The sequence below is a fragment of the Phaethon lepturus genome, unplaced genomic scaffold (assembly GCF_000687285.1).
Source record: "Phaethon lepturus isolate BGI_N335 unplaced genomic scaffold, ASM68728v1 scaffold12373, whole genome shotgun sequence".
Classification (NCBI taxonomy): Eukaryota; Metazoa; Chordata; class Aves; order Phaethontiformes; family Phaethontidae; genus Phaethon; species Phaethon lepturus.
The window spans coordinates 1-14,029 of NW_010531256.1; the positions used below are offsets into that span (position 1 = coordinate 1).

The 14,029-nt window shown below is 38.1% G+C and overlaps 2 protein-coding genes across 2 annotated transcripts; both read right to left on the reverse strand.

Moving 5' to 3' along the window:
• Positions 1 to 775: 775 nt before the first annotated feature.
• Positions 776 to 6,504, reverse strand: LOC104618794 (arylacetamide deacetylase-like 4; the record flags this gene model as incomplete). The annotated part of the gene is made up of 5 exons (XM_010284483.1): positions 6,328 to 6,504; positions 3,989 to 4,205; positions 3,527 to 3,590; positions 2,124 to 2,891; positions 776 to 848 (listed from the first exon to the last, which is right to left on the reverse strand). Coding segments are annotated over exons 1-5 (1,299 nt in total), but the record flags the coding sequence as incomplete, so codon positions are not given.
• Positions 6,505 to 8,771: 2,267 nt separating this feature from the next.
• LOC104618793 (arylacetamide deacetylase-like 4) lies at positions 8,772 to 14,029 on the reverse strand. Its single transcript, XM_010284482.1, has 4 exons — positions 13,847 to 14,029; positions 13,222 to 13,438; positions 9,887 to 9,950; positions 8,772 to 9,546 (listed from the first exon to the last, which is right to left on the reverse strand). The coding sequence occupies exons 1-4, from the start codon at positions 14,027 to 14,029 to the stop codon at positions 8,772 to 8,774; spliced, it is 1,239 nt and encodes a 412-aa protein (XP_010282784.1).

Consider the following 14,029-nt stretch of genomic DNA (forward strand, 5'->3'; position numbering starts at 1 on the left):
CCTGAGAGGGCGGGCACCCAGGCTTCGTCTTGGCGGGGTTCAGCCTGCTCCAGAGCCGCTCGCCGCTACCCTCGCTTTTAGCGGCCGCTGCGGTGTGGTCCTCAGCGGAAAGCTGGCACGGGAGAAGATGGAGCCGTGGCGGTCCCCTGTGAGGCTACACGCCAGGGCGAGCGGGGTTGCTTTGGCACCGTGCGCTTGAGCAGGTAGGCCCACGCGTCCGAATCACACTTTGTCAGGCAAAATGTCGTAGGGGAGAAAAGAAGGCGTCTTCTCAGCGTCACCATGTCCTTTGGTTTCATACTAGGCTCAACTCCCACCACTTAGAGCCTTACAACCCAGATGTCATTCTCCTAAGGTTTCCCGTTAGTCTCTTAAGTTTTACCTGCTTAAGAAGCACCTGGCCTTCCATGAGTGTTATTGGAAAGCCCCCAAAATGGCATAAAAACATAATCTGTGCCGACCTAAAATGGAAATCAAAGCAATCTCACTTTTTATAAGAAATTAATTTAAACTGAATTAGGGAAGCTCAGCTGATAAAGCATGGACTCTTATGGTTGCCTTCATCCCTGTGTAATGGGGAAAACCTGACCAAAATTATCTGAGGTCTAACAGAAATGATTTTATAAAAATTATCCTCTAAAATCAGCCCCAGAAAAAGGAAAGCCTTCATTTAAGTCTTAATGCAGCCAGCAGGATTCTGGTATGAACACATATAACCTTACAAAAATAACACCTAAACCACATTTCTGGCAGAAATCATGACAGAATAACTCACCAGAGCAGTTGCACTAATCAAAGCAGCAAGGACAATTCGAAGCTTTCCAGGTTGATTCACTTCAGGAGGGATACTGAAATTGGAGTACTCAGATTGAATTGTTCTCATAATTGCTAGTATGAATGCAGCAATAAATGTCATCAGCAGTATCACTGGTATTATATAAAAAAATGCCATTTCACTTAACTGAAGGTGAGGTGTCTTTACGCCTATCCTTGCCTTAGCTCTCTCAAGATAACAGTAAACCTTAGAGCAGTCCAAGTTACAATGGATCTCTCCAGTCACACATTTTAAAGTCCTTGGAAGTGTGTTGTGCAGGGTGTCAAGCACACATGACATTGGAGAAGAGGCAGAGGAGAATAATTTCCTGTTTAGTTTCATGTTAATTGTGGGACTGTTACAGGGCCTGGTATTCTGCGTGGCATTCTTGGATTGCAGATGATATGAATGACTGTTCAGAGATAACTAAGTACTGAATGAAATTCTAGTTTATGATGGGTTGCTCTTTACAAGGGGAGACAACTACTGTGGAGACTAAATTGTCCCTTGCATGTGATCTGCAGCCAAACATATTGCTTCCTGTATTGTGGACATTCTTTAAGTAGTTTGGAATATATAGTTCTAACAAGGTCATTTAGAAAAGAAAATGAGAACTAACATGAAGGGAAAAAAAAAAGCTAACGTGCTTTAAAAAAGTAAATGCATTCACCTTATTTTGTTGTTAGAGTATTTAAGAATAGGAACACTTGTGTGTTTGATAAACATAGGAAAACCCTTAGGGCATTTTCTCCATTGTAATGTACACAAAGCTGTTAACAGAGTATCTCTGTTGGGTACTGTTGCAGTTTTGACTTCATTTTTTCAAGTCTAAAATACCAGCTACGTAGCCCATAGAAATTTTCTGCAAGTCAGTGACTGGGAATCTTAGACTCAGATACTCTGTGTAGCGTATAGCACAGGCATTGTGTTACAGCATTGTAATATCGGTATCTTTCTCCTTTGCGAAAACACACTTGGCCTTCTAGGAAGAATGAAACTGTAGATCATAATTGAATAAAATGGGTCAAACCAGATGTTGATTTAAAATTTTACTGCATCTTTAGTATATACTGAGAGAGTAGCAAGTGCCTAGTCCAAATAGATTAACATAGACTGCACATGGAATACTTGAAACAGCACTAAAAGAAACTTTCGTAGCATTCTTGAAATATCTTTTTCAGTGGTCACACTAGCATAATTGCTCATTAACAAATTGTCTAATCTAACCCTCTTACATGGAATTTAAAAGCATAAAAGACCACAGAAAATTGGCAGTTCTTCTAGAAGGGAAGAAAATTGTTTCTATAACCTTTTTAGAAAGTTCACGATATTGTCAAGACCCCTTTTCCCAGATGAAAATGAAAACCAGTCACTATTAAATGAATTTATGATTCCATGGAATCCGTCCTCGAGGTGGTACCAGGTCACTCGAACACCGTTGTCCTCCAATCTCTTCTTGTAAAGCAAGCCATCATCCCTCAGCACGTCATACTCACAAGTCAAGATAAAAGACTCGGGCAGCTGCTGAACAATAGCATCTTCAGCTAGCAGTGGACACAGGTTGGGCTCACAGAACCTTTTTACTGTCTCAAAAACTTCAGTTGAACAGTCAAGTAGCACATGTGGTTTGTAGCCTCTGACCTTAAATTTTTCAGGGATGTTATCTGGACTCACCCACTTCCTATAATTTAATGTAATATCTATAGGAATATGGGAGCCCTCCAAGACCTCTTCCAGATTTGATGCATCCCCATTTAGGTACTGTAACACGTAGAAAGCGGCACGTTCTCGGAATAAGAGAGGCACTCCCCGGTTCTGCTGATAGGATGGTAAATTGAAGTCCAGTGCCTGAAGGCCTGGGTAGATCAAGATCTGAGCACGTAGTCTGGGGAGGTCTGATCTACCTGCAAGGGTCTGGCTAACAGCAGCTGCTAGATTGCCCCCAGCACTGTCCCCGCAGACAATTACATTGTCGGGATCCACCCCATAGTGCTCTGTATTCTTCATAAAGTGTATGGTGGCATTAAGACAGTCTTCATAAGCAGCAGGGTATTTGTGTTCAGGAGCTAAACGATACCTAAGACACAAAAGGAGACAACAGAAGTAGAAGAGGGAAATACTAGTTTTAAATCTATTGCTGAAAATACTGGTTCCTGCAACGAGCAATGCCCTGATTACCTCAGAATTTTCCCTTTCTCCACAGGTTGTTATAAGTAAACTGCAGCTAGTTGGAACACGTGGTGCAGATTAACTTGTTAGGATATCATCTGCAGGATGTATCTCAGGTCTTTAACAACACAGGAGTACTCAGCTGCCAGCTATGTCTAGGTTTTATTGACACTTATTTATCCAGTTTATGCTTTAGCTTTCCATAGATACAAATGACAATACTTCCGTTATATTTCTTTGTTACAGTGCAACTGTAGCCTCATAATTCAAATTGTTATGTCAGTACATTGATGATGATATGAGCTTGTCATACAGAAGCGCTATGTAAGCATCCAGCACTTCTTTCCTTGAATAAGGATTAAGTAGTATATGGCTTACTATCTGTTTACTATCAATTTTGAGTTTAGAATTTGAAAACATTGATTGACAAGTCCCACAAAAACATTTCTCTGAGAATGGTTGTTACTATGATTAGGGAAACTAGAAGGTGATATTTAAACTATAGGAAATAATCTCTAAAAAACAGCATGAGGAAAGACTCACCCAACAGACACAACCACCGACTCACTTTCTCTGGCAATATAGCGGCAGATCTTTTCATGGGTCTCTGTAAGAAACATGTTTGGTGGGGTTTGGGTTTGTTTTGTTTTTCCAGAGTACTGTGTTGTCTATTGCATAAGTCAAAGAATTGCGAGAAGAAAATCCTGTCTACTTTTCTCTGCCCCTTCATAGCTCCTCAGGTCTTTTGTACCCCCTCATCTTCCTACTTCAGTATTTACTTACTGTATTTTTTCCCCTCATATCTCATTGTCCTTGTCTTTAAGAAAAACGCACATAACATGCAGCAGATGCTTTCTTCTGACAGTGGGACTTAGGAGAGTGCATCTGTGGTTATACTACTCGAACTTTGTAACTGCTACAGATCAAGCGACAATCAACTTTACCATTTATGAAGTAGATACTTCTTTAACTAAATTATAATATTTTTTCTGTTAGATATCTTACCAAGACTTCCAAATACCCATCCTCCTCCATGGAAAAACATAACTCCTCTCCTTTGGCTGGCAGATGGAACCTTAGGCTGATAAATCCTTACAGGCACTTTTTCAAACCACAGGTCCTTGATGAAGAGCTTCAGGTCCACTCCTAGAGTCTTTCTACCTTGCATGTACCGGACAAAGCTAACCTGACTGCAGATGCCAATGTTTTCCAAAATCTTGCCCTGTTCAAAGTCAAACAGAATAAGGAGTTCACTCATGAGATTCTGTATTTTCCAAAGTAAAGGAAATATATGGGCAGTACACTTATGATCTCCAAGCTGTCTATTTTAGGGCAATCATAAAATATTTGAGTAGTTGCACCGGTATAGTACAACCGAACAAATAACAGTAGCGTCATGAGAGGTCACATGAGCAGCAGTGTTCACCGAAGAACATAATCCCAAAACAATGCAGCATTACCACAGACTGGTGAGATATATCCCTTTGCTTTCTCAGCAGGTCCTTTACCTAACATTGAAAAAGAGCTTGGTTTTCACTGGTTATTTTGTCCTTGCCCCTGAGAATATGTGAAAACATAGCGAAAGATCATAGTTCTGGTGCTGATTTTCATGATATAGACCCTTGCCCAAAGTAGAGTTGACTAAGTTGAAAATATATTTGATAATTGCTTTTTGATTCATCTCGGAAGTCTTCACTGATGTGTGAAATGCACTGGAAAGAAGATCCTGAGATATTTAGTCGGCCTAAACTCCTATTCTTTCTGTATGCCATAGTGATATTCAAGCTAGGCACCAGAAGATTAAAATGAGAGCTACTGGTCCAACATAACTTTGCAAAAATAAAAAAAAAAGGCATAACCTCTGTTTTGAAATACATTATTTAGTTATGCCAAACCAGTGCTTTGGTGCTTACGAAGATTTGGATCAAGCTCTTAATATTCAATGTTTTGTTATGAATGTTTCTTATTAGACTTCCACATTTGTATGGATTGTCAGTGTTATGACTCAATATATGTACCCATGAAAGACCTTTTCTTCAGTAACTCCAGCTATTTATAATATTCTCCATGCCTGATTTTGAGGCTGAAGAAACTAATACATTTTGCAACATAATGATTTTAATTCATCATAGAAACTAGTCTTAGTGTCTCTGATTGCATACAAACATGATAAAATTATTTATTCTTTCATATTTGCTATTTTCCAAGCAGAAATGAAACAACGACAAAGAATATTCTCACTTTTACATTCCACTTGTTTAGTTTCTTTCGTCCTGTGTTGTTTACAATGGGCAGTGTATAGATGATAAAAAGAGAACTGGCTTTTCCAGCTGTTCTAAGTGAAGTAATCACTTTGTAATTACAACTTGTGTGCAGCCAAAGCATGAGAACATATAGCTAGAATTCTTTACTATGGTCCACTATAATCTAGAATATTTCTGAGAGAAATTTTTTTTTTAAGATTTTAAATAGTTTGTTCCTCTTGGAGGTGTTTAAGTAATTTATCACATATATTCACAACTTCTGCTATCTCATGTATTTCTAACACCACCTGTCATCACAACATCTATACATCTATCATTATGTGGAAATACTCCTGATTCAGTGAGATCCTTTGTCAGCCGAGATCACCAGAAGTTGAGTTCTGGTAAGAGCTTCAACTCGTGGACTAGTTAGCTTCCCACTCTTTTACAGGCCAGTTCACCTCAAGAGTTGGGCTGGCCAGAGCCCCTCATTCCTGTCAGACAGGCCTGCTTAGGTGCTGCTGGAGTTCTAAATACCTGTTCAGGGGAGATGGAATTCCTTCAGCTTCTCTTGGGAAATGTTACCTAATTTTGTCACTTTTGTGACAAAAACTCCCCCTTCTCCAAACCAATTCTGAAATGTTCAGTTTCTAATTTTATCTCTAAAATAAATACATAACTCCTTATCCCTAAGTCCAAGAAAAGCTTGAAAGCATAGCCCAAAGACATCTGATGTATTCTGAACCTAGAATGGAAATATAAATGATCCAACATGTACAAGCCTTCTTAATCAAATTATTGCTAGGTTAGCAGAATTCATTGCAGAAGCACAGTCAGACTTTCAAATGCTTTTGTTAGGCAGCATTTACATACTGCCTAATGTAAGAGCTAGGCAGGACTGCAACAATGCAGTGTAACGTAAAAACTCTGGTAAAGGTTTCTTTATCAAAACTGAGCTTCTAAATACAACATGCAGCATGAAAGCTATGCCCTGCTCTCCTCTCTGAAAATTAATTCCAAGCAGGGTTCTAGCATTGCATTAAGTTGAAAATCCACAGGTTCACCGTTCTTCCCCCGCCAAACCATGCCAGGTTAACTTACCACCACAGCTCTGCTTATTAAAATTATATGAATGATTCGGAGCTTTACAGGCTGATTCACTCCAGGAGGAATTTCTGAGTTGGAGAAATCAAAATTAATTGCTCCCATGACCAACAATATAAATCCAGCAACAAACACTGCTAAGAATAACACCAGCAGTGTGTAAACAACTGCCATTTTGCTGAGCAGCAAAGTGATCGGAAATGTCTTTGATTTGACTTTCCCAGATAGCTTTGGCGTGTTACTTCCTGATTCTTTGTTCGTCATAAGGTTGCTCTAGTAAAAACCTTTCTCCTCCCTCTCACAAATACACGAGTAGGTATCTCCCACTCTCTGCCCCCACCTCCCTTCATTTCACAAAAGGTAAGTTGGTCCAAGTCCCGAATTTTTTAAAAGGTCTACACCAGCATCATTTCAGAATTTTTGCAAGAAACCAGTCCTTAGCTGGGAGAAGAGTGTTATGAATAAACTGCATTAATACTAAATCAATTTGAGGTGGAAAATGGACACAGAGCATTTGTGTGCTTTGGGTTTGTGACAGTATAAAACACTATCAGAAGAAGAGTTTCTCTAGGGTTATGCAGAGAAAGGAGCCTGCATATGATGACTATCACTCTAAAGGGCCAAATGGATTGTCACCAATGTTTTTTTTGAAAGAGATACCTATAAAGTTATGTCATTACCTGAATCTCAGTTTTTTAGTATTTGTGTTTTCTTCTAAATGAAGAATATGTTTTAAAAAAATCCACAGGAGCCTGAGTTTAGATTCATGATCAGGTTACCTCGTATCAGGTAAACTTCAGTAATTCTCAGTGTGCAACAGGTACGGCATAAAATGATTTAAGGTAATCAGCAATTAAGAGAGTTTCAAATCAAACCGCTTTATCTTGTTTTTGCTGTAGAATGGGATTGTGTTAATGTAGAGATACTGTAGTTTAAATGATGCTTGAGATATTAATTGTGAATCTGAGTCTGCACCTCTTCAAACAACTAGGATGTCAGAACATCGTTGAAATTGCAACTTCCCAGGGAAATGAAATATATAATAATCTAACTTCATTAAGCATCCATGTTATAATTGTTCTGTTTTTTTGGTTTTTTTTTAGCTAAATTGTAAGTGATGGGGGAAAGTACTATGTCATTTTAGTTAGAAAACTTTGTAAACAATGAAATTTCTTGTTTTTTTCTGAGTGAGGAGTTGAGTATTTTTAATAGCGTAGATGGTCATTGGAAAATATTCAGCAGTAGAATGTAATATTTTGTTTAGAAAGAGCAAAAGTCCACATTGAAAAAAAAAAACCCACTCAATGGTGTTTCTGGACTTTCAGTTTGTATTTTGTTTCCACAGTTATGTGATCATATATAATAGTCTTGGCTAGTCCAGTCGTCTGGCAAATTAATTACTGTGCACAGCACAGATTTGACTAGGTAGAATTATCAAGATTGTGGTCTTTGCCTGCCCGTGTTGCATTGTTCCTTCCACCGTGACGTGTTCATTTAAGTTTATCAGTGAGTATGTATTAAGCAAATGTAACTTGCTTTTGTAAAAGAAATATTTGAAGTGCTAGTTTTTATTTTGTTGTTGTTGACAGCATCACAAAATTGCCACAGCATTACAGTGATAATATAATGTTGTGCTTCTCTACCTTCTTACATCTGTAATCTTCAGAACTTTTTCAACAAACGTAGCATAACAGGTAGTCTTGAGCATAAGATAATCTTGAAAGAAAAACAAAGAGTACAGAAAGGAAAAGGAGTCTCATCTCTGCACTTCCCTAACGTGTACACACTCATTAAAGTTTAGGGATTCTACTTTAAGAATCATGTTCCAAAACAAAATAAAATTTCTCAGATTCCAAACAAAATCAAACCTATACTAGTTCTAGTTTGTAACTTTTGCTTCAGAAGTGTAGTCTGACTTCAGTCTGACTGAATTTAATTTCAAACCCTAGAAATTAAAATGCATAGCTGCAATTCTACTGTCTGATATAAGACTTCACAGAGCCTGAGTCATTGGGCTCTCCGTCTGATACCCTAAACATCTGCTGTCTCTCACAAGGGCCAAAGTAGATCCTGGTGGTTGTCTTCAGCATTTCTGTGCAGCTGAAGAATCTTCAGGAAGACACGTTCTTGCTGCTTGTCTTGAGTGTGTGCCAGCCATGCAAAGATACTGGAATTGCTAGAGCTGAAGTGAAACAGTATGTGCCAGGTGCCTTGCTTTTGCATCTCGATCTTATTGGTGTGTTTTTATAATAATATTTTCTAGAATGGTGGTGCTTTAAATAATCTTAACATTTGTTTAAGAGTCACTGCAGAAGCAGAAGTTAGAAAGTATAAAATGCAGTCAAAATAAAAAGCATAAATCAAAAGTGTTTACATTTTTTGCCAAGTATAAATTCACCAAGGATAACGTAAGACTTGTGTCTTTGTTCTGAAAAATACTTTTATAAACTATTTATATAATTCACAGTACTATCCATTATCTTTTTTCCAGACAAAAATGAAAAAATCCCATAGCCAAAAAAGGCTAAAATTCCATGGAAACCACTCTCAGAATGATACCAGGTCACTTGAACGCCATTGTCCTCTAATCGCTTCTTGTATAACAGTCCATCATCCCTAAGCACATCAAACTCACAGGTCACAATGTAGGATTCAGGGAGCTGGCGAATAATGGAGTCTTCAGCTAAAAGTGGGGAAAATGTTATTGCTAAAACTTCTTTGATTGCTTCATGGACTTCAGGTTTATATGAAGCGGATTTCTGTGGCACGTAGCCTCTAATCTTAAATTCATCAGGAATAATGTCAGCACTTATCCATTTTTTATACTTCTGTTTCATACTCTCAGGAACATGGCAGCTTTGTAGGATATCTTCCAAAAATGATGGTTCTTTATTAAGATAACGAAAACAGAAGTAGATAACTAGCTTCCGAAACAACAGGGGGACTGAAGCATTTTGCTGATAGGAAGGCAAATGAAAATCTAGCCCCTGTAGTCCTGGGTAAAGTAAGACCTGAGCACGTACTTTGGGGAGGTCTCTTTTATTCAGCAATATTTGGCAAATAACCGTAGCAAAATTAGCTCCACAGCTGTCACCGCTAATGATGAGAAGAGCAGGATCCACATGATACTCTTCTAAATTCCTCATAAAGTATAAGGTGGCATTGAGACAATCAAAATATTGCCCTGGGTAGGGGTGTTCAGGAGCCAAACGATAACTGAAATGTCAAAGATATTGTGGTTATTTTCAAAGTAAATATAAAAATTTAATTTGTGTTGTTCACGATTGACTGGTATGGTATTTATATAGGCCTTTTTTTCCTAAATTTTAAAGATTATATTTGTTTTTAACTAGTGTAGATTGGAAAGACAAACTAACGGTGTTACAACTATTTTAGAATACTTTGCCTATAAGCATATTTCTAAATTAAATGAAAGGCTAAAGCAAAAAATAGGGAGCACAATCTAAAATAGTAAATATTTTCAGCATATTTTTCAGAAGTGTTTCAACTGTGAACTCTATTACCATGAATACTTCTATGTCAAAGTAGCACTTACCCAACAGACACAACCACCGAGTTGCATTTTTTGGCAATATAGCAGCATATTCTTTCAAAGGCTCCTAAAGAGAAAGTTTATCAGAAATGATGTTTTAAATCAAATAGCATTTTGAAATTAAAATATAGATCCTGGAACTTAGGCTCTCTGGAAGGCACTGCAACATGAGATTGATGAGTAACTTCTGCTATGCAACGCAGTCTTTACATGTTATCATATTTTCTGGTTATTGGCCAGTGGCTGTTGGGGCATAATATAAGCATGTAAGAAATGGCAATACTAGGGAAAAATAGAAGTCTGTCTAGGCTGATGGTCAACAAAAGATGTCTAAGGAGAAGCATAAGCTGAGGACAAGCATATAGCAGTAAGAAGCATACAAGAAGCTGAGGCGCAGGGCACTCCTTTGAGACAGAAGCTGTGTCTTTATATTTAATGCCTTTGATTAATGTTTCTTCCCTGAATTATTCGAACTACTTCTTGAACTCATGATTTTAACATTAACAACTTCGTGCAGTGAAGAATTCTATAGCTTGCTTAGAAAGGTGTAAAGAATTGTTCCTATTTGCTCGGTTTGTACCTGGCATTTGCTACTTGCATTTGGTGACATTAACTCTTGTACTGTAAGTAAAATGGTGAATAATCATTCACTGTTTAACTTCTCTTGCTTCTCATGATTTGGTAGATGTTTAGTGTATCAGTCTTTATCTGTCCTTTCCAACCTGAAGAGTCACAGTCTGTTAGCTTATTCTCTGTACAGAAGCGCTTTTCTCACCTATGCAGCCTCTCTCTGAGTCTTTCCAGTACTGCTATATCCTTTTTGAGGTACGGGAACCAGGACTATAAGCAGTGTACTATATTTAGATGCACCATGGATTTATTACAGTGGCATAAGGAAGTTTCCTGTTTTGTCCTGTCTAATAATAATTCCTAGCATTTTATTTGCTTTTTGGCTGCTGCTGTGCACTAAATCAACATTTTCAGGCAACTTTCTACCATAATCCCAAGATCTTCTTCCTGCATAGGAGTAGTCTGCTTAGAGTCCATTGGTTTATTTATAAAGTTAGGATGCTCTGTTCATCTGTTTGACTTCTCTATGCTCCATTTCACCTGTCGTTTTGTTGTCTAATCCTTTACTATCATAAAGGCATTCTGCAGTTTTTCAGCCATCCATTTGCTACCTTGAAGGACTTAGTATCATATGAGCTTTTGCCATCTTTCCTGTTTTTGAATATATTCATTAGCACTGGTCCCAGCGCAGATCTCCTTATGGAAATCTCACAGGAACCTTCTGCAACCCATCTTTTTTCTGTCTTTTAATCATTTTTTATCCAAATGAAAGACTTTCCTTCTTGTGTCATGGGTGTGTAGCCTCTTTAAGAGACTGTTTTGGAAATCAAAGTAGGTTTTTATCAACTCAGTCTCTCTTATTCATGTATTTGCTGACTCATTTAAAAAGCTTACATTGATTCATGAAGCATGACTTCCATTTGCATGGATTTTAAGGAGTAAGGCATATTTATCTGTCCAGTGATGCTGTCCTTTATTGTAACTTCTGCTGATTTGCTAGTTGCAGACTTCAAGCTTACTAGTATGTAGATTCCCCATGTACTTTTAAAAACCTGTCATTATGTTATTTGCTTTCCTGTTACCAAGTACCAACGGGAATTCAAATAAAAGCTCACGTACTACAGTCAGTGTGTAGGTATGGGTATTATATTAAGCCATGGCATGTGATACGGCTCCCTCAGTGTGCTGATTGTGCAACAGCAATTGTGTTGTGAACAGCAACTATAACGATGCAACTTTGTGGTGTGTTTTTTTTCTTCCAGCAAAAGGAATTCACCTTTCACTTAGATCATAGAGGCTTATCTCTATGATAAGCACCCATGAGCACCCAAACTAGCTCTAGAACTAGAAGCATCACCACTGGTGTCAGCCTAACACTCCACCCAGACTAATGTGCTCTGCAGTGAAATGAGGGCAGATTATTTCTGCCACAGTGCAGTATGGCACCTAAGTTACTAGAAGTTACGGTATTGTTTCTGCATGATGTGAAACTCATTTGCAGATAACTGAGGTCGGATTAACATAGTGCTAGTGGAGACTTACCCTTTGAAACACTAAAGGATTCAAAACCCACAAACTTCCCTGTCTGACCTCTGGAATGAAATCTAGATTTCCATGTTAGGTGTCTTGGCTTCCAGACAAAGCACACACAGACGTGGTTGCCCAGAAAGAGATCCAGAACAGTTAGGCGGCTGAGCCAGCAGCTGTTGAGACAATCAAAAGGTTGTTCCCCTTGCTGAAAAAAAGTATTCTGTGCAGTGTTACAACAAGAATCAAACTCCCCCAAATTGGTTCTATTTTTAATGCTTATTTATTATTTATATTTTTCCTTCATTTTGATTCCTTGCTAGCATGAATGAGACTATATTTACAGATTTTTTTATATATATTCTTTGAATTCTTTCTTGTACCATGTTATGTCTTTTAGACTTTCTTTGATGGACCGTAAGTTGAGAAACACTGACTTTTGTAATGTTTCTACACAAAAGTTGAGTGCTGAGCACAGAATTATATCTTAAATTCTGTATTTTGAGACCTTATCCATGCTTACAGGAAACACTTTAGTCCAGTTGAGATCCAAAACTAAAAATTTCTCCTTGAGAAGCAATCAAAGCGTTGTTCCAAAGAATGAAGCCAGAATATATTCTTTTTAGCAACAGCATTGCCATTTTCATGATACTGTAATTATTCCAGAAAATAGATCTAGGCTGAGTTCTGTATCAGCCTAAAAGAATTTTAAGTTACATTTCCAGAAAAGATGGAGTACAGAGGAGAAGGAGGGAAGAGACATGCATTCCAACCCTTATTCCAGGACTGTTGCTGTAGCTTATTTTCAGCTAGCCATTGGTTGAGGTACAAGAACATCCTGTGAGCTGAACTTCCCTCACAGTGACCTAAGCATATGTGTTTTGTTTTAGTGGCCTCTCTCTGCACCAGCAAACTGAGTTTCAACAGGAGGAAGAGCAGAGTCCCTCTGCTGTTAGCTGACAGCTGTTTGAGGGGTTTCTGGATCACAGCTCTGGATTTAGAAGCCTCAGATCTGCTAAGAGCTGCTTTCAGCAACTTCGCCTGTAGCCCAAAGGAAGTAGAAATGTGATTAGAAATGTGCATTAGGCTATTAATTCCGCAAGGTGCTTTGCAGTTAGTATTGAGATTGCAAAGACTATTGTTGTTAGGAAGGACAGGTGAGGTATTGACTGACGCATGTCTGAAGGTAAAAATGTAAGGTTTGGATTTGATTTTAAAAATAAAACTTGCTGATTTCTTACTAATGCTCCCAAATGTGCCAGCGCCTCCATGAAAATACAGTAGTCCTCTTCTTTTGCCAGTAGGTGGCCATTTAGGCTGATAAATCCTCAATGGTACCTCATCTACTTTGAGATCTTTGATAAGAAGTTTTGAATCTCTCCGTGGTGGTATTCCATCTAGCACAACTCGCAATATGCTTAAATCATTGCAGATCCCTAGCTTCTGAAAAATCTTTCCCTGTTGAAAAGAAAGAATTGGGAAGAAGAGGAATAATGTAGGCTTGCTTCTGAATAGATAGCATTATTATATGTACATGCAGTTCCTATTGTACTGTTCCTATATGTACCTGTTGGTACAGTATACATACAGGGGTTTTTTTTGTTTTCACGTGAAACAGTTTTCCAATGTAAAGTGGCTGCAGTTTGACAGATGCACTGAAAAATCTAAATAATCTTTTAAGATTAGTCATATCAGTTTTATGAGTTAATTTAACCTGATTTGGTTCATATAACAATGCTTTACAGGCTTCAGAGGGGTGAATTGCTGCTTCTTTTCTTTTTTTTTTTCTTAAGCCATTATCTTCCAGCTCCCAAATATCCTACCAAAGAAAAAGTGAAATCCCCAGTTTTAAGAAAGTTAACTTACCGAGATCAGGGTTGTAATCAACAATGAATGGAATAAACGAAGCTTTAGAGGTTGGTCAATTCCAGGTGGCAGTTCTGAATTGAAAAAATCATAAAATACCCCCCCCAAAAACAGTGCTGGTATTATAACAGGAGAAATGAAAACCATTCCTATTATTGCTAAAGTTGTATAAACAGATGCCAT